The following is a 20,620-nucleotide window of genomic DNA, read 5'->3' on the forward strand; positions in this document are numbered from 1 at the left end:
TGTGCAAACTCCACAGAAAGTAAACAAACAAATAAAGGATTAGAAGCTGGTCTGGTTACACCTAGTAGGACCAATGGAATAAAATGTAACTGTTTTAATTGTAACTAAATGTTAAAAAATGTAACAACCAACATTAGATAAATTCCATAAACCAGTGGTTCCCAAACTGTGCGCCGTGGCACCCTGGGGTGCCTCAGGACACTTGCAGGGGTGCCTCAGGTTGGTGGTCCAGCACCAAATCAAATTATTTATCGTCAATGTAATGTAAATATGTGGACAAACAGAAGTTGCAAACCTGTCCATCACCACATACCTGACCCTAAGGATGACAGGTAAGAACAATTTACTTCACTTTACTACATTGTTTTCTGAATTGCTCAACAACAAACTTTTGGCTTAGGGGTGTCGTGAAAACAATGCCGATACACTAGGGTGCCGTGATTCAAAAAAGTTTGCGAACCACTGCCATAAACAGTAAATCATGTACCACAATAAAAAAAGCACACTGTGGATAAATTATAAAGTTCTTGACAGTGATGACAAGAGTCTGATTAATGTCCGGGCTGTCTTTAAAGATGGCAATAGGCGCCATACAAGCTTGCCCGGATATCCAAGGATAACATTAATAATTCCCTTATGATAATATTAATATAACAGGATAAATTTCAATGCAAGCTATAAAAACATCAGCAGTATCAGTATTTCAGGACTTACAGCTTGAAAAAGTTCAAAGCAGTGGACGAAACATGCCCGACTTTCTGCTGAGCAGGATACTATTGGCAAACAGGAGTAGGGACTGCCATAGGTAACTAATGTCTAAGTTTGCTGTCCACCTGGATCTTCTTGCTGCTGCACTGAAGGCTAGGCGGCAATCTGCGTTCACAAGCAGCCAACAAAATAAGGAGGTGGTCCTGACAGAAATCAGTGTTCCGGACTCTTAAATTATATTGTTCTCTCATATATTCCACCACATAATCCTGCATGTGAACCTCCCTAATTCACTTTACTAAATACGAATTGCTTTTACAATTTAAGCCGTTCACTATCAACACAGGAGGACGCACTGCTGATACCCATTATAGGAGCCGTTCACTATTAACACAGCAGGATGATACTGCTGATGCCTATTATAGGAGCCGTTCACTATTAACACAACAGGCCGATACTGCTGATGCCTATTATAGGAGCCGTTCACTATTAACACAGCAGGATGATACTGCTGATGCCTATTATAGGAGCCGTTCACTATTAACACAGCAGGCCGATACTGCTGATGCCCATTATAAGAGCCGTTCACTATTAACACAACAGGCTGACACTGCTGATGCCTATTATAAGAGCCGTTCACTTAACACAGCAGGCCGATACTGCTGATGCCTATTATAAGAGCCGTTCACTATTAACACAGCAGGCCGATACTGCCGATGCCTATTATAGGAACCGTTCACTATTAACACAGCAGGCCGATACTGCTGATGCCTATTATAAGAGCCGTTCACTATTAACACAGCAGGCCGATACTGCTGATGCCTATTATAAGAGCCGTTCACTATTAACACAGCAGGCCGATACTGCTGATACCCATTATAGGAGCCGTTCATTATTAGCACAGCAGGACAATACTGCTGATGCCTATTATAGGAGATCTGACTCGCTATGAAATTTATCCTAATTACATTATTATCATAATAAGGGAATTATTAGTGTTTTCCTTGGATATCCGGGCAAGCTTGTATGGTGCCTATTACCATCTTTAAAGACAGCCCGGACATTAATTGGACAGTGCGCTTTTTATTGTGGTACATGTTGTACTAATTATGGAATTTATCTAATGTTGTTTGTTACATTTTTAACATTTAGTTACAATTAAAACTGTTATAGTTTATAGCATTGGTCAAAACGGTGCAACCTGCCCAGCTGCAAATCCTTTATTTGTGCATGCATTAGAAACATCCTTGTTTATTGTACAGCTAAGTAACCCGCACTACCAACCTCAAGTTTGGCATCGAGATCAGAGTCCGAGGCTACAACATGCTCATCTTCTTTCTTCCCAGTAACCTTGATAAAAGTCTGCTTGGTCTTCCAGTACTTCTCCTGCATCTTATTCACCACCGATTTATCCTGTCCTTGTGCGTACCGGTCATAGAAGTCTCTGGAGTAATGACTGGGGGAAAAACAAAATAAACCAGAGTAACTCGAATTAGGCAGATGGGAACTGCAGATGTTCACTAATACTCAACTCATACATTTTGGATAATAAACTAAAATATAAGAAAAAATGTGTGACAAAAAACGACATTCATTTTGTTATTAAATGATTGGGCACTAACACTGACCCCATTTACACCCTAATAAGAACAAGAAATGAACTACGATTAAATTGGCAGATGTTCAAGAATAAGAGAGTATACTAACATTTGTAAGTGCCCCCAACCTCATATAAAACTCCAGGGAGGCTCCTTCTGGACTATCGGTTATCTTGACAAAGACTCCTCAGTAGGGTGGAGCGATGTTGTTATTTGCTAGCTGTATCTCGTTGTGTCACATCTTCATGTCCAAGCACCAATCAGAACAGTGCTCAGGAACTAGAGACCCTATAAGTAACAGTCCCATTCCTGACTGCTATAATGGCAGAGGGCTGGGTGTATAAGCCATACAGTGGGCAACTGAACTGAACCGCAAAGCCCGTGCATTACCAGACTGTTTCCCCCGCCACTCACAATCACCACAGATCTTCCTATGCAGCCCATAGAACCGGAGGAGGATAATCTGCGTTGTTCCTCTACCGTAACTCTTGGCAATGTGAGCATTTGCGCACATCATCGAGAACTGTGTCACCCCTTGAGAGTGAGGAGATTTTTGTTGATGAACATTCACTTTAAGAATACTTTCATTTCAGAGGTCATCATGTCTCATCATGTTTCTGGTGACAGTTTCAAAGGTGGTCTATGAGTTTTCATTTTTAAGGCCATATTCAATTAGAGGCGAAAAGTCAGTTGCAGGAATTTTCGCCATCATCGGAGCTTTTCTTGGGGAAAAAGTATCGGGCGCGTGCCCGCGTATCCCCGTATTCAATTTCAAATAGGCGAAAACGGGACCCGGCAAAAAGCTAAGTAGAGAAAAGTCCTGTCTCTTTTGGGGAAATCAGCTTGTCACCCCCCCAAAAGATGCACTAACATGGGGGATCACTATGGGTACCCCCAAAAAGCCCTGCTAAAAAGGTATTTGGGGTCTTTAAATGTTTTTTTTGGGGGGAAAATAACTAGTCCCATCAAATTTGGGGTACATGAAAATGGGTGCAAGCATATTTTTAAGTCCCTAAAATTAACTTTTAAAAATCGTTAAAGATCCACCTGCCGAAAACCAACCGCATTAAAAAAATACACCTGCTGCATACTTGGGAATCCCCCACAGTCTATTTGTCCCGCAACTTTTTTTTTTCTCCCCCAAAACGAAAGCACTTTTTTTGGGGTGTCCTGTGGAACTTTTTAAATTTTTTTTTAACACAGAATACCTTTGGGGGACAGTCCAAGGTGTGCAGGGTATTTTTTTTTTTCGTTTGTACCCCAATTCTGCACTTTTTTTCGCCACCTATTCTATGGTGAAAACTTATCCCTGGATTTTGGCAAAGGTTTTTCGCACCTGCAAAATATCTTTGAAATTGAATACGGGGAAAAGTGAAAACAGCGAAAATTACGTCATCGGCGATAAAGTAACGCCGATAGTGGGTTTTCGCAGCCTAAATGAATATGGCCCTTAGAGGTAGATGTAATAAGCCTTGGGGAAAGATAAATTGGAGAGAGATATAGGAGCTTATTCAGACCCGGTCGTTAGCTCTACGAGCTCGCGACCGGGTTGATGTTGCTCCAGTGCGCATGTGCACGACGGAGCCGGCTCCATTGTGCGCATGCGCGAGACCCAGCTAACGACGGGTGATACGTCGTTAGGGGTCTCGTAGCAGACGGGGCGAGCTGTCGATGTTGAGTGACAGCTTGCCCCGTTTGCTGGGCGGGCCTGGGGCGTGCCCGGCCAAACGGAGGCGTTCCTGTCGGAACGCTTGCCGTTTGGGGGTGGCCCCACTGACGTCATCAGTGATGTCAGTGGGGAGCTTCTTGCTCAAACAGAGCAGGAAGCTCCCTGGGGCTTAAGGTTGACGAGACCCTACCTTAGGGTCTCGTCGTAAGCCCCTAAGAGCTGTGGGTGTTAACCTACAGCCTAACGACCGACATGGAGGCGGCCGTTCAGGATGCAAGCGGCAGCCCTGTTTCAGAACGACCGCTTGCATCCTATGACCGGCTCTGAATGAGGCCCATAGTACCAACCAATCAGCTACTAGCTGTCATTTTTCAAACACAGCCTGTAAAGTGACAGTTAGAAGATGATTGGTTGGTACTTTATCCCCATCAATTTTCTCTCTCGCTCTCCAACGGCGGGATGTACTAAACGTAAAAATGTGGTAAAACCCTAGAAAATACAGTTTTCGTCCCAATAGGTAACGCCATCTTCAGGTGGAAGCCTGTGGGATCCTGCACCGGCCCATCGGCTAAAGCTGGTTGCACACTAGGATGATGGATCGGTCAACAGACCGATGCACTGTCAGTGCGGCCTGTTGGTAAGCTGTACACACTTAACAATCGTCCGCTCGATGTGTCTGGGATGACATCACAACTGGGTGGGCATTTAAATTTGCCCGTCCAGTTGTGAGGTCAGTGTCGGTGGTCCCTGCAGCCAGTGTATGGACAGGCGGCGGGTTTCCCCGTTCACACAGCCAGATGTACCGATCTATCTGCAAGATATCGCCAAGTGTGTACCCAGCATTATGGATGCACCCAGGGCCCATTGCCACCTTGCTGTTTTCCCCAGAGAAGTAGACAATGGAAGCCAAACAGACCCAAAGGTACGCTTCGAAGTGAGAAATGGACAGAGGAAGGCGCAAAAGTATAAGGGGGTTCGGATACACAGGTTTTTATTCCGCATGCAAGGTAAGGGCCAGATTCCAAATGCATGCACGCACTGTGGGGAGCATCTGCTGTTCTGCGTGTCTCTAGTCAGACGGACATGGGACAGCTCCTTCTGTCTGTGAAATGGGAGTTTTTACAGGTCAACTGGGCATGGCCATTGAACGGCCCATTTATCTTCAGTACATCGTCGGGTGTGTACACCCAATAGGTCTGTGAACGTCGTTCACAGACATATCGGATCGGCCCTGCAGCACAGCAGATGGCCAATATATCTGAAAGATATTTCGGTCATCTGCTGGTGTGTACGAACGACCCGCCGATCGCCCGCACACATGCTGCAGGGACCCGCTGATGAGTGACAGCTCAACTGGGCAGGCAAATTTTAGTGCCCGCCCAGTTATGACGCCAAACCTGGCATATTGGGCATAGGATCAGTAAGTGTATGCACTTACCAATCGTCAGATAGGTCGAAGGGGTGGCTGAATGGTCGACCAGTCGACCTAGTGTGTACCCAGCTTCTGTCAGACAGATCTCTTGAACTCAGAATGGTGTTATGGTGCGTACACACGTATAGATCTGTCAGCGATACGATATCGCTGACAGATCGTTATGGTGTGCTGGGTGATTAATATAGATCACCCAGCACACCACATACTTACCGTCGACTATAGCGACCTGCGATCGATGATCGCAGGTCCCTATAGTAACTTGCTCGATATCGAGCAAGTTGACCGGCATGCACGGCCGATGGACGATATCGCTATGGTCCATACGTGCCCGTACATTGCTGGCCGAGGGTAAGTTAGTAGGGACCATTTAAAAGGACGATTTGATAGATAACGGTAACGATATCATTATCATTCAAATCTTCCTTTTAGTTTGCTATGTGTGTATGCACCATAAGTCCCGATATTAGAAATGACGGCTACAACTGCAGACAGAAAAACTGTGTGCGTATATTCACATTAGCAAAATATCAGTGTTCCGGATGCGGAGGCATACGGAACCGAGTGCGACTCAGAATCCGGCGCTAAGGATGGAAGTATGAGACCCCAGTGAGAGCAGCATACTGCATCCTGGCTGCATTGGACATTAACACAGGCCTGGCCCTGACACTGCATAATCTGCGATTACCACATGTCGCTCATTCTGCTCTAATATTAGATGTCCACAGTAAAGATAAACTCTGTCGGTGGTTATAACATACAGCTATACGGTATATGGTCTGTGGGCAGCACAGATGGTGTATTGGTCAACATTACTGCCTCACAGCACTGATGTTGTGGGTTCGACTCCCACTGCGGCCCTAACTGTGTGGAGTTTGTATATTCTCCCTGTGCTTGTCTGGGTTTCCTCCCACACTCCAAAAATATGCAGGTAGGTTAATTGTCTCCCGACAAAAATTAAACTGTGTGTGTATGTGATAGGGACTATAGAGTGTCAGCTCCACTGGTGCAGGGACCGTTGTGTACGGCTAAATATTCTCTGTAAAGTGCTGCAGAATATGTGTGCGCTATATAAATAACTGCTAATAAATAATATAGTGGTGAAGTGAATCCATTCACACTGGGTAATTATATCCTGCTCATGACAGTCGTTTTGTCATTTCAATCATTTGGTCACTATTAAAGAATGGATGTTAAAAGTGTTTTATTAGCACTGTTTAACTTAGTCCAGATTAGTTAACAGAATGACCACATGTGAAATGTCGACATTTGCATTACACTTAGGATTTGCCCCACATTAAAAACACAGTGTCGCCATTCCAAAAATGTTGACAAAACATCAATGTAATGAATGTTGACATAATATACTGAACGGAGGGGAAAGCAGGGGGGGGGGGTTTCTGCACAGGACTAAATATTCTGTTATTTGATATAGGTGCCAACAATAATTTATCATCCTGAGATTGCGGGGGTTGGCGGTGCTCCCCAGAGCCAAAAAACAAGCTGATCAAACCAGTTGGAAGAGACATAATTGGTTTATTTATAGATATCAAAGAGAAAATAAAAGAAAACATGTTTCCTTTCCTTTTCCTGCAACAGAATTGCGTTGCAAGGTATTAGGAACAATTTGTATTTACATATTGTTTATTGTTGTATTTTTGCTGCTACCTATTTTAAATAAAGATCTAGAGTTTAAAATGTAACTTTTACTCAGTTAACCACAAAATGAGTTTCTTTTTCCCTCTCTGTAACTGGCAGGGAACAACCAATTTTGATAATATACCAAACCCAAAACGAAAAGATAAAAGTCAAAATACATAAGCCAGTCATCTATGCTTCAGAGTAACATGTAGGCAAAACTGTAGCTTCCCATCTGCTGTGGAACTACAACTCCCAGCACAGTGGGACTTGTAATCCCACAACTGCTGCAGAAGCACTGGTTGGCCAATTTGGGAAGGCATGCTGGGTCTTGTAGTTACGCCACTGCAGCAAAAGTGTAGTTGCCCAAACTGGGAGGGAGGGTATATGGGGTCTTGTACCTCCAACTACTGCAGAAGTACTAGTCGGCTATTCAAAGAGGGCTGCATGCAGGGGTCACATATTTCCACAATTGCGGCAGAAGTGAATAAGCTAGGAGGGCATGCTGGGTACACACATAATAAAGCCTTAAACTGGCCACACACTAGACCAACTTGCATCCAACCATCCAACTAGTTGATTGGTTGGAATGAAAACCTGGTAAGGGATAAAAGCAAATGACAATCAGCAATTTGCACACAAACGCAGGAAAATGGACTAAAAACTGTTGTTTGAACAAATTGTTTTGATCAAACATTTAACAAACTTGTCTGACCGACCATTTTCATCTATTTTCTGGCAGTTAGGAGTAAATTGCTGATCATCATTTACTCCCGTACCTTACCAGATTTTCATTCCAACCAATCAACAAGTTGGCTGGTTGGATGAAAGTTGGTCTAGTGTGTGGCCAGCTTTAGGCTTGTTGATACTGTGGTTTACACTGACTTACTAGTTGTGGCCGTCCATTGTTCACCTCTTCTGCAGAGTCCTAGGGGGAGAAAAAAAAAAAAAAAAGAATAGCGGTCAGCAAATAGTCTTACGCCAGCACTGGTGCAAACATGACAGTGTAGTTGCTATGGAAACACTGTACTATAGTAAGCGGAGATAGTACAGCCATAAGGTGCAAGCGCTCAACACCCACACGCAGCAACGACCAGCCAGTGTCGCAGTTACGACTCGAGCTTCCATAGCACGCACAGCGCATGCACTCGGGAGTTAGCCAGGGTAGACACTCAGTTGGAGTCCACGCGGCCCACTCCCCTCATCACTATTGCTACTACTGTCTCGACAATAGATAATAGTTTTAAAACTCGTTGCATATGATAAATGGTGCTCAAGCCAATCATTTCCCAACTGTCATTTTTCAAACAGATGACAGTTAGGAGCTGATTGGCTGGAGCACCATTTATCATATGCAACGAGCTGCGTATAATAAAACTCATTGATAAATGGGCCCCAAAATCTGTAAAATAAAACAGCGGATGATGACGGTGAGGGAGAGTAGGAAAGTTATGGCAGGAAAGAAAGTGCCATTGTCAGTGAGGGCTATGGTAAATCAAGTGGACAGGAGAGTAAGAGAATAACCTGAGGTAATCTGCAGAAATACAGCCACACTATATTAGGGTTGGCCATTGACGGATCTACCATCGATGGTTAACATTGATGGCAGGAAACTATAGATGGTTTACAACATCATCTACGGCCATCAGTATAGTGGCTCTAACAGACTGGAAAGGTGGCCAAACAGGTAAGGGGAAGGGATATATGCATGCCCCCTGCGCTGGGAACTTCTCCAAGTTTTTTGCCAACCACCAGATCTCCACCACTGATGGGAGATGGCCATTCCTACAACATATCATTCCACACTGTTGAACAGTAACATAAAATCAAATATGAATTGGTAACAGGACTCTAAAGTAAAGCTTAATTGATCTAGGTCTATGGGGTGGATTTATTAAGCTAATGCTGCCCCCAAATCGTGGTAATGGCTGTGTCTTCATGTTTAAGTGTAATTGGGCATCACAGGTATGTAACACAATAGACAGCATCTCCTGCTGTTAGGGTTGTCCATCGACTGGGTAACCATTGATGGTTCGTGGCCACAAATGCGCAGGGGAAGGGAAACTGCATGTGCACAATGCAGAATGTGAGGGACGTTTCACCATTGCTGGTAAAACCATCATCAACCATATCCAACAAACTATTGATGGTTGCTAGCCGTCAAAGGCCAACTCTACTCCTGGTTTTCAATCATAAGCCCTCACAGGGGTCATCCCCATAGCTTTCTATGAGGATAGTATTTAACTAGCTCCAAAAAGCGTAGCTTTTCGCGAACTTGCCTGCAGTAGCTACTGCCATATTCAGATGGCATGAGCCCACTACTCCCTACGGGGACGCTCAGCTGGAGAGGGACCTTGTGCCTCCTTTCTGGAGGCCTGGAGTGCCCACGATGCCCATTGTAACTTTACCTCATAAGCAAGGACTTATTTCTCATCACCCAGATAGGCTCTTATTGGAACCCGTGTATCCAAAAACTGAAGGATCATATATACCCCCCAAAAAATACCCCTTATTGCCACGATACATGTTACTAACGAATGTTCATTTTTAGTGCCATTTCGCAATTTTTAATACAAATGCCCCTATAAGAGAGCTCAATCTCCAGATGCATAAGATATATGTCTTCCTGCACAGCGTTGCGGAGAGCGCAGGATAAACTAACGCGCCACACAGCGGCCGCCAAGCTAGTTTTTAGTGTGTAGATGAGGTTAGACATAGTACTCTCCCATGTGTGTGTGTGTGTGTGTAGGTGTGTAAGTTCCCTGGCGTTCACAAGATTTTGGAGCCAAGATGGCAGTAGTGCTAAAGTCTGCTCCATCTGTTGGGGGGGGGGGGGGGATGGCACAAGAAAGGGCAATTTTTTTGGAGTGCGTATCAGACATATACATGCACTTGAATGCTAAAACAACAAGATACTGTTTATGGGGAAAAGATTATTCTAGAGGTCGTTGCAGGTGCACACATAACCCTTTAGGTCTCACAAAAGGGCATGATTTTTCTACTTTGAGGTGTAAGATTGGTCCTCGTCCTATTCTTTCACTGAAAACATTTTGCACATTTTAGCTGCATGTTTGCGGAAAATATAAACATAGCGAGTACATTTAGACACGCAAAATCAGGACAAATTAAGCCCCGGCTCTCATCCACCCAAACACTGACCCCGTCTGCCTAAACCCCATACCCACCCTATCCAACCAGCTATTCAATTATTTCTTGTTAAGGGGTGCGGGAGCGCCCATTATTTCTGCTTGCACCCTCCTGAGGTGGGGCGAGATGAAATCTGCAAACAGTTGGACTTTTGGGCTCCCAAACTCCCGTTTCAGCAGCGCACCCAGTACTCGCTATATGCGTCAAAACCCGGTGCAGTTGGGTGTGACATGCGTGATTAGTAATGGGCGCCCACGGCTCTCATGCCCATCGGCAAAACAACTGAATATCGCACGCCAGGCGCCCATTACTTAAGCGAGAAAACAATTGAATTCCCCCCTTTTAAGTTCTTAATTATTTTAATTTGGCCTATACTGACGTCATTTTTGGGGTGATGTTCTGCAAAGAGCAGAATAAATTATGCGGGACAGGTATATGGGGGTGTTGCATTAATGGGAATGGGTCTTTTACGATGGCAGGAGTCGTCCCAGGTGTTTTTTTTTTTTTTTAGAATTTTTCAAAAGTGGAAAAAATTACAAAAAAAACCCCATCTACAGGTATGTGTAGCCAGAGCATTAATCTGCTGAAAAACACTTGTTGTCTATTAGCCTATTTTATCAATGAGTGTATATATATATATATATGTATATATATATGTATATATATATAAATGAGAGAGTATATATATATAAATGAGAGAGAGAGAGAGAGAGAGAGAGAGAGAGAGAGATATATATACACACACACACACACCTCAATGATCAGTCGTTTGACACCTTGTAAGAAACGCAAATACTTTGCTTTTGGCCACTAATCAACTTCTATACCGTTATCCAATTAAAGTTTGGCACGTTTTTGGGGTGCAAGCTGATTTACCCAATATTCCCTACACTTAACATCATAGAGAATTAAAGGTTGACCACTTGGATAAGTCTTTACCATTTTTATTGTAGGTTAAGCGGGAGTGCACATAGATGGGAAAATAGACATTACCGCACGATAAGTGTGTTAATTCAAGCCTGCGGTAAACAAAAATGTTACCATGGATAATAGAAACTGCCCCAATATGTACAGGAGGAAAAAAACCCATCTGGATGAGGCTAAAAGATGCCCAATGTTGGATGTGCCTTCTGTACCCACCATGGGCTGGCCGCTGACCTGGCCAGGAAGCATGGCTCACGTAGGGCTCTGTTTGCTGCCTACTCTAAGGGCTCTAAAGTAAACATGTAAATACTTATTTTAAAATTTGGTATCATCATGATAAATTGATAAATATTTTAAACTATTTTTAATACTTTAAACTGCTGTTTTCAGAGTTCTGGCCACATTCCCCATACGGACCAAGCTCCAGAATGCAATATGTCCCACAGCTTGGACCCATTAGGCAATGCCATCTATAGATAGCCATGCCTAATAGATGCCTAGTGTTCATTCTAACACCTTGCACCTGTCACAACCTGTGCAGTTCCTCTTTCCTGCCTGCGGTGTCGCTCTCTGCTCTGGTGCTTCTAGCACACTCAGCTGATTCAAGAAACTGCGGAGATACAGACCAGAGTGTGCTAGAAGCACCAGAGTAGAGAGCGACACCCCAGGCAGGAAAGAGGAACTGTACAGGTTGTGACAGGTGCAGGGTGCTAGAATGAACACTAGAAGCAGATTATGGGTTTCTCTTCACAATGTTCCCTGAGAGGGATCCGATCGGATACCTCTCAGTGTCTCCCACTGCTCACGCACCAACCAGAGCATGCACAGAAGGACTCCCGGGTCACACTTCGGAAGTCCTATTGTCTCAAAGGACAGCTCTTTTCGGAAGAGTTGTGCTTTCTGATCTTAATCGCAATACTAAGTGCATACTGGCGTTATTAAAGCTGCTATGCAACCGATAAATGGCGGGATGAATCGCTTCCAAAATGCAATGCATAGTACATCCTGTCAAAAGAAATGATAGCCGTGTATTTTACATTTTAACTGTAGGGGTGTTTCTAGGGGTCCAACCGCCCCTGGCAAAGTAAGAAACTGGCGCGCCCCGCTGTCAATCTAGTCTCCCCCTGTGTCCCTCCAGGCAGTGGCTTAAATTCATCCCAGGTGCCCCCTGTAGAAAGCTCCCAGTAATGTCCCCTGTAGTAAGCCCCCAGTAATGCCCCCTGTAGTAAGCGCCCGTAATGCCCCCTGTAGTAAGCGCCCGTAATGCCCCCTGTAGTAAGCGCCCAGTAGCAAGCCCCGTAATGCCCCCGTGTAGTAAGCTCCCGATGTGCCCCCTGTAGTAAGCTCCCTGTAATGCCCCCTGTAGTAAGCTCCCTGTAATGCCCCCTGTAGTAAGCCCCCGTAATGCCCCTGTAGTGCCCCCAGTAATGCCCCTTGTAGTAAGCCCCCGTAATGCCCCCTGTAGTAAGCTCCCCGTAATGCCCCCTGTAGTAAGCCCCCGTAATGCCTCCTGTAGTGCTCCCAGTAATTGCCCCTGTAGTAAGCCCCCAGTAATGCCCCCGTAATGCCCCCTGTAGCGAGCCCCCAGTTATGCCCCTTGTAGTGAGCCCCCAGTAATGCCCCTTGAAGTGAGCCCCCAATAATGCCCCCTGTAGTGAGCCCCCAATAATGCCCCCTGTAGTGAGCCCCCAATAATGCCCCCTGTAGTGAGCCCCCAATAATGCCCCCTGTAGTGAGCCCCCAATAATGCCCCCTGTAGTGAGCCCCCAATAATGCCCCCTGTAGTGAGCCCCCAATAATGCCCCCTGTAGTGAGCCCCCAATAATGCCCCCTGTAGTGAGCCCCCAATAATGCCTCCTGTAGTGAGCCCCCAATAATGCCCCCTGTAGTGAGCCACCAATAATGCCCCCTGTAGTGAGCCACCAATAATGCCCCCTGTAGTGAGCCACCAATAATGCCCCCTGTAGTGAGCCCCCCCGCGAGCGCACACACATACAAAAAACCCCCCCAAAAATACAATACTTACCTGAAACCCCGCTCCAGTGCTGCTGCCTTCCGTCCCCGGCGCCCGCTCCTCGGAACTATGGGAGTGACATCATGATGTCACTCCCATAGTGCATTGCGGGACCCGGAACTCAGGAGTGAGCTCCGTTCCTCTGGCTGCCGCCGGGGGGAAAGAAGGAGCCGGGCGCCCGCCGGTAACACACTCAGCGGGCGCCCCGGCAAATAGGGGGTGTGCGACCGCACCCCCCATAGTGATGCTGCTGGAGGTGGAACGCCGATCAGCTGCGCTCCATCTCCATAGCAGTGCCCGGAACGGCCCGAGGGACAATGGAGCCAGGTGCCCCGTTAAGGGCTGGAGCCCGGCGGCAAAATTACTCCATTGTCTCCGGGAGTTCCGCCACTGCCTCCAGGCTCCCCCTGTGTCCCTCCAGGCCTGAAGGCATAAAGATGCACTGCTGCACCCAATAGGTTTTTAGGTTTTACTTGGTACTGTGGAAAAATCTCCCTTCATCCAATACAGAAGCCATAGATACATGCTCCAATCACCCAGTGCAAAGCAAAACTGCACTAGGTGCAAGCGACTTTAGATCCTTAGGGTGTAAGGGTCTTCAGGCTTCCCTCTGCCACAAGGATCAGGTTTTAGCCCCCAATTAGGGATGGACATTGCAAACATCCATGTTTCTGATTCGATGGAAGTACTTTTTCCATCTAAATAGCAGAAATTCAAAGGTTTCCAGCTATCAGATGCAGTTTTCCAATGCCCATCTGATGGCTGACTGTGGGGCGAGCACACACCGCTGCTCTGCATAGGCATCTATTCTCGGTGTAGGGAGGCACACACCGCTGCTCTTCATAGGCATCTATTCTCGGAATAGGGGGGAGCCTGGCGGCAGCCCAGTACCTCGGAGACGTGCACGTGTGACGTGAACGTGGGTGCTGCAAGGCTTCGTCCCCTTTTCAGCCTTAAGTACACATGCACGAAGCTATGACTGCTTTTGCACATGCGCAAAGTATAACCATCGCAATGGTTATACCATTAAATGCTTGGAATTCAATTCTGGGCTTCCGACGTCCATCCCTACTCCCAATGTTTTAGATGGCAAACACAAGTAGCTATCCAATATGTGGGAGAAGTCAAATAGAAATGCAAATAAACATTAGGGGTACAATTAGGGAGACATTTTTTTATTATATATTTTTGATTCATAATACTTACCATATGCTAATCACCAGTAATTTAAACCTTAAATGTTAACTGAGCAGAGAGTGCACACATTACTTAATTTACAAGGATACAGTCTAGCAACTATATAATTTATACATATATATGCAAATTATTTTGCTGCTTATACATTTTGATACGTAATATTTGCACTTTCTGCCACGTTAGTTTACATTAAAGGAATAAATAAATGGTGATTAACATATGGTAAATCTTATAAAAGAAAATAAATAATAAATGTGTATTTTTTTAGTCTCCCTAACCTGAATGGTATAATGTATAGTGTTCCCGCTAGGCTATTTCAGCGAGGCCCCGCTGAGACAGCCTGCGGGTTCTGTCTCCAACCGCGGGTGGCAGTTTCCCGCGGGTGGTCAAAACGGTGGTGCAGCGGTCACCGCCGGTGAATGGATGCCGGGCGCATGTGCTTGGGGGCTGCCTGACATGTCTATAAGTGCCGGGCAAGCCCCCAGGAGTGACGAAAAGGGAACGCATCATAAAGACACACCCCCTTTTCTTTGGCCACGCCCTCTTTTGACGCGCGCAGATGTGCCCTATCTCTAGGTCCGGCGCCCTGCCTGCTGCCGGACCTAGAGTGAACACTATAATGTATAAAGTAATATTAATGAAGCGTAGCCTTCTTCTATAAGTATAGAAAGCACCTTGGGATGGAGCTTGTGATGGTGGCCAGAAACCTGGCTGCAGAGAAGGAGCTGGGTGCCAACCTGGCCAATGGATAGATACGCCCCCTGTATGCCTATACATCAAAAGTAACTTTGCGGTTTGGAAACGCACATTTTGCACGCCAACTATTTTAGGCATCCTGAATATACGGATAAATGGGATCTGTAATTTGCATGGTGAAATTAATTGATCTGGACATAAATTATAACGATGTACCTGACTTTTAAAGCTCTAGGAAGCGATAAGTATCATGTATAAAAAAAAAATTACAAGCTTTTTGAATTTGATCAAATCTCAAACTGAACCCAAGACTGTGAGCCTTCGTGCTGTAAACCAGTGCTCAAATCCAGTCATCAGGATACACTAACAGTACATGTTTTCCATATCGCCTTGCTGGAGAACAGGTGTATTCATTACAGTTGGACACATTTTAAAAGATCCACAGTTGGTCCTAATTATTTCACTTGTGATTCTGTGACAAGACCAGCAAACCCAAGGACTGGAATTGTATCTGCTGTAGACAATAGCGTTCCTGCTAGGCTGTTTTAGCGGGGAGCCGCACCCTGCCCGAATTCAAAATGGCAGAATGCACCCTGTCCGTTTTGGCGGCGCCCTACTAAACAGCCTGCGAGTGCAGTTCCCACCCACGGGCCGCAGTTTCCTAAGGGTGGGGAAATCTGCGGTGTTGTGATCACCGCCGGTAAATAGCTGCCGGGCGCATGCGCCTGGCCTCTATTCCCAGAGAAGGGAGAGCTCGGGGGCAGCCCAGCATATCCGTAAGGGTCGGGCACGCCCCCAAGAGTGATGAAAAGGGGGTGCATCTTAAAGATGCGCCCCCTTTGCTCGTGGCCACTGCCCAGCGATGGACCTAGAGTGAACACTAGACACTGTTCAGCAATTGCTAGATAGCGAGATATAATGGGGTTAAATAATTTAATACTATTATGTCAATTCAATTTAGGTTAGTGTCCTGCATATAAGACAGACTGCTTGCTTAGAGTATGTGGCTGTAAAGGGGATGAAGTCAGGAAGCAGATGGTCGAAATGCCGGCCGCCGGCTTTCCGACTGTCTAATCCTGGGAGGGGTCTAAATGATAGGCAGCGAAATCCCGACACCTATCATCAACCCTACGCCGGGAGCCCAACGCCCGGCATGCCGAACACAGCCGCGTGGGGGGGGGGGATAGGTTAGGCTGCTTTCCGATCCCCTGTAAAGGGGGTAAGGCGACTTCAAATTTGTTGGTGCATAAACACAGCCGCAGGGGGGGGGGGGGGATAGGTTAGGCTGCGTTCCGATCCTCTGTAAAGGGGGTAAGGCGACTTCAAATTTGTTGGTGCATAAACACAGTTGTGTTTATACTTATGGCAGGGGTTCCCAAACACTCGAGGCACCCTAACAGCTCAGGTTTTAGAGATAGCCATGGTTGAGCACAGGTGGCTAAATCAAATTGACTGAGGTACTAATTTAGTCACCTGTGTTCATGGATATGCTTAAAACCTGGACTATTAGGGCTATTTCACACCCGCCGGTTTTCACTGGCTGGCAAAAAACTGGGCGATTTTTTGCCGTGGATCACTTTTAAGAAAGCATGAAAGCAGATGGGTCCTTACAGACGGCATGGACACGGCACGGTCGCCGTGTTACAGCCGGACACATCCACTGAAATGGACGGATGCCATCCACGGTTTCAATGTTAAAGATTGGAAAAAAGAAAACCATACACGGCAATAGCAGCACACACGGCACTAAACCGTTGTGTGAAAGGAAAATATCCACTGGAAAAAAACGCCCAGATTTTTGCCGGCCGCTGAAAACCGGCAGGTGTGATATAGCCCTCAGGATGTCTTGAGGACAGAGTTTGGGAACCTCTGACCTATGGGGACAAACATTATTGTTTAGGTCAGAAAAACAAACTAATGTAAAGAAAGATGAATTGTAAAAACACCTCACAGCTTCATAGTAGATGGTCTAAGAAACTACAGTCTAAACAATGCAGTTGAGCTACTGTAGCTCAACTGGAATAACAGGTTTGTCATTCTGAGAAAGATTATGTACAAAGACCTTGGCAGAAAGTCAACGTGAACTGAGGCCTACAGTCTATGCTTTTGTATTGCCATTATTTTGCACAATACTGCAAATCCAGAGCATTTTGCCCAGGGTTGGTGCTACCATTAAGCAGCTGCCTAAAGGCGCCAGCCACTGGAGGGCGCCGCTGAGTCCACAAAAAAAAAAAAAGGCTGTCTCTATCAGGGGTACAAATACGTGGAATATAATTTATTGGAGGCACTGATGTATAGCATAATTATGAATTGGGGATACCGCTGTGTGGCATATTATGAATTGGGAAAATGTTATGAGGCACAGTATGATTTTGGGGATCTGCTGTGTGGCATATTAGCTGTGACATTTCTATATGGTATATTATGAAAATGGGACACTGCTGTGTGGCATATTATATTATAAACTGGGTCACTAATGTGTGGCATATTATATTATAAATTGGGTCACTAATGTGTGGCATATTATATTATAAATTGGGTCACTAATGTGTGGCATATTATATTATAAATTGGGTCACTAATGTGTGGCATATTATATTATAAATTGGGTCACTAATGTGTGGCATATTATATTATAAATTGGGTCACTAATGTGTGGCATATTATTAATTGATTGGAGCAGGGGAGGTGGGTGAAATGTTGCCTAGGGCGCCCAGAAACCTTGCACCAGTCCTGGTTTTGCCTCTTCCACTTTCATAATTTCCACATAGCCCACAACACAAGGACTACACCATGTTTTATTTGTATAAAAGGCAAAAGTGTATTCTGCCAGGAAATATCAATGATGTGGCATGTGTGCTCCAAGCACAACGCTTCCTAAGCCTTAGCAAATGTAGGCCCATACGTAACAGCCTGCCATATGCGGGCACTGGGGCAAATTCACAGAGATAGCTGCAAGATTTAAAATGGCAACCTGATTTGCCTTAAAACGATCACTGCTTTAAATCTAGTGGCTATCTTGATGTAATGACCCGCAAATCGCCGTTACATTTGGCCAGTAGTATTGGGAATGAGAAAAGAAAACCCCACATAATAAAAAGCTCCCCATGGGATAATAAGAAAACCACCTAAAGAATGTGCAAAGGTGATGCAACGCGCAGTAGTCTGGTGCGCTGGCACTTACGCTGCCACAAAATTATCTACTCTTAAATGATGCCCTCCGGGAGGTCCTATAGGTGAGGTAGGGTTGGGACGTGGCACCATGAATTTCATCATCATGCCCGCCCCCTGCTGTGGAAGGGTGAATTGCACCATCAAGCCCCCAGATTGCCCACCAGGACATTTTCAAGTGAGCAGGTATGTGCCGCCATTGGTTTGGGCCATTCTAATGCCTTTTTAAAGCTGAATAGGACCTCTGGAGGTTCAAATCAACATGTGGGTATAGTTATAATGCCAGGCAGGCTGTGGTGGTCCTCAGAATAAAGCTGGGCACAGAAGAGCAAAATGCGGAATGTAGAGAGTCTGTAGCAATCTCAACACTCATCATAGCTTTCCCTAGCTATAGGGCGTACAGATAAATAATTACCACCTCAATATCAGGGTGGAACAAAGCAAGTTACACTCAATAATCTGACTATAACCCCCAGCTGCCCATCTCTTCCATAGCGTCCGATCATGGAAAACAGAGAACGTTGCCGGGACATAAAGACGATCTCGTCTGTCTTTACCCTTACATAATAAGATTCTATTTGTAAGTCTAATCATGGCGCCGATGAGATGAATTTATGAGGACAAACACTGACATGATCATACGGCTTAGCTTTACTCTGTAATACTGCCCTTAGCGCTTTCATATTTTAAACAAAACCCTGGCATAGGATACAGCTCATTAGTCTACGATCTATTACTTACTTTTTATACCAGAAGCCGTCAATAATAGGCTCAAGACTGTATTAGGGATTGTGGGCCTGATTTAGAGTTGTACGCTAATGCAGCGGCCATTTCGCATGGTGGGCAAGTGCAAAAATATGCTAAGGTTTCCAAAGCTTACCCGAGCATAGGGACGCCCGCTGCTGCCTTCTCGTACCGATCCAACAACGTGAATCAGCTTAAACATCGGTAACATCGACACACATCAGATAGCCATGCAGCATGAGCGCAGGGGCATATTTATAATGGGTGCGGATTGTGCGGTGCACACGGACCCCCGGGTCCAGAGGTGACCTATACCCATATTATCTAAAGAAAACTTACGTCAACAAGGTCCCGCGTTGGGTGTCTCAGTGCGGCTTAAAACGGCGGAAAATGACAGCCGCGTCAGCAGGCTGTCGGGGAGAGAGGAGGGGGCCCCGGACAGGGAATGCACACGGACCCCCTCCTCTCTTAAGACGCCCCTGCATATGCGGCAAGTCTGACCTGTCTCAAGCACTCTCTCCTGACACACTGAGAGCTCTCATGTTGTGAAGGAGATCGCAATGGCTGATGTATGCACTCTCATGAAAAGGCGTTTAAATGGTCAGACACCTCCGTTTGCCTAGCCAACCCTGTTACCTCCCCCAAACACTGACACCTTAAAACTTGAGGGTCACTCACTTTGCAACTGAATCCTCTGTGCGAGAATAGTCGCAAAACAATGGCTGCACGTGAGCAGTGCGACTTACACGCATGCAAAACGGCAAATAAACGTTCGATCTGCGTCTATTTTGGCACTGCGTACATCTCTAAATCAGCCCCAGTGTCAGGTACTAATAAAAGCCCAAAGTTACAGTGATACAGGGAACCCGACTGTATTTGTTTCCACAACAATTTGAGCTGAACTTTTCTTCAATTAAATCATCAGCATAACACAATCAAAACAAGACAATATTATATCATTCACGGGCTGTAATGATTTAACCAAGTTTTATAGTAACTGCAGAATCTAGAAATCTGATCGCAAAAAGTGAGATTGGAGCCTTTAGATGTAAATTTTGTAATAGTAGTTACTTCTCCAGGCAACAAATGCAAAATATATGGTTCTGTTTTCAAAGCAACATACAGTACCTATTCGTTTTGCTGAACATTGTATAAAGGGAGATTAAACACCAAAAAATTAATTTTATAACAAGATCCATGAAGATAAATTCCCCCAATTAATTTTAATTCGAAGCAATGTTCCGCAGCCTGCGCACATATAGATGTGTCCTCTTGTAAATCGCATCACGTATGCTGCAAGTTGCGCACTCGTGACCGGCTGCACACGCTGCGTTCGCACCCACGATCCATAGGATTGCATGATGCAAAGTATTTGATTTGGACAAGTCAAGCAGAATCTATGTAGTTGGGCCACGTTGCCATATGATGCAGAAAGCCTGTTTCTCACTAGAAATCATATAGATCTGGTAATTATTAGTATATGGGAAAGATTTCTGGACTGCACAACCTGACTATATATATATGATGGGAGGTGCTACCTGATGAGACTAATTGCAGGCACAGAAACAGACAAATCTCAGGTGCACAACTCCAAATTATTAATATATATATATAAATGCAATACAATTTTGCAATCAATAGAGGTTTTTAGCATAATCATGGCTAAGGTTATGGGCCTACCC

The 20,620-nt window shown here is 45.3% G+C and overlaps 1 protein-coding gene across 1 annotated transcript in view; it reads right to left on the reverse strand.

Moving 5' to 3' along the window:
* The window catches only part of ICA1 (islet cell autoantigen 1), a 101,977-nt gene that overhangs the window by 66,647 nt on the left and 14,710 nt on the right, over positions 1-20,620 (reverse strand). Inside the window, exons 2-3 of the mRNA XM_088442209.1 lie at positions 7,935-7,973; positions 1,993-2,164 (exon numbers count right to left, since the gene is read on the reverse strand). Coding sequence (XP_088298335.1) covers positions 1,993-2,164; positions 7,935-7,951 — 189 coding nt within the window. The 5' untranslated portion in view covers positions 7,952-7,973. The remainder of the gene's footprint in view (positions 1-1,992; positions 2,165-7,934; positions 7,974-20,620) is intronic.

The sequence above is a fragment of the Taudactylus pleione genome, unplaced genomic scaffold, assembly GCF_031769625.1.
Source record: "Taudactylus pleione unplaced genomic scaffold, aTauple2 ptg000306l, whole genome shotgun sequence".
Classification (NCBI taxonomy): domain Eukaryota; kingdom Metazoa; phylum Chordata; class Amphibia; order Anura; family Myobatrachidae; genus Taudactylus; species Taudactylus pleione.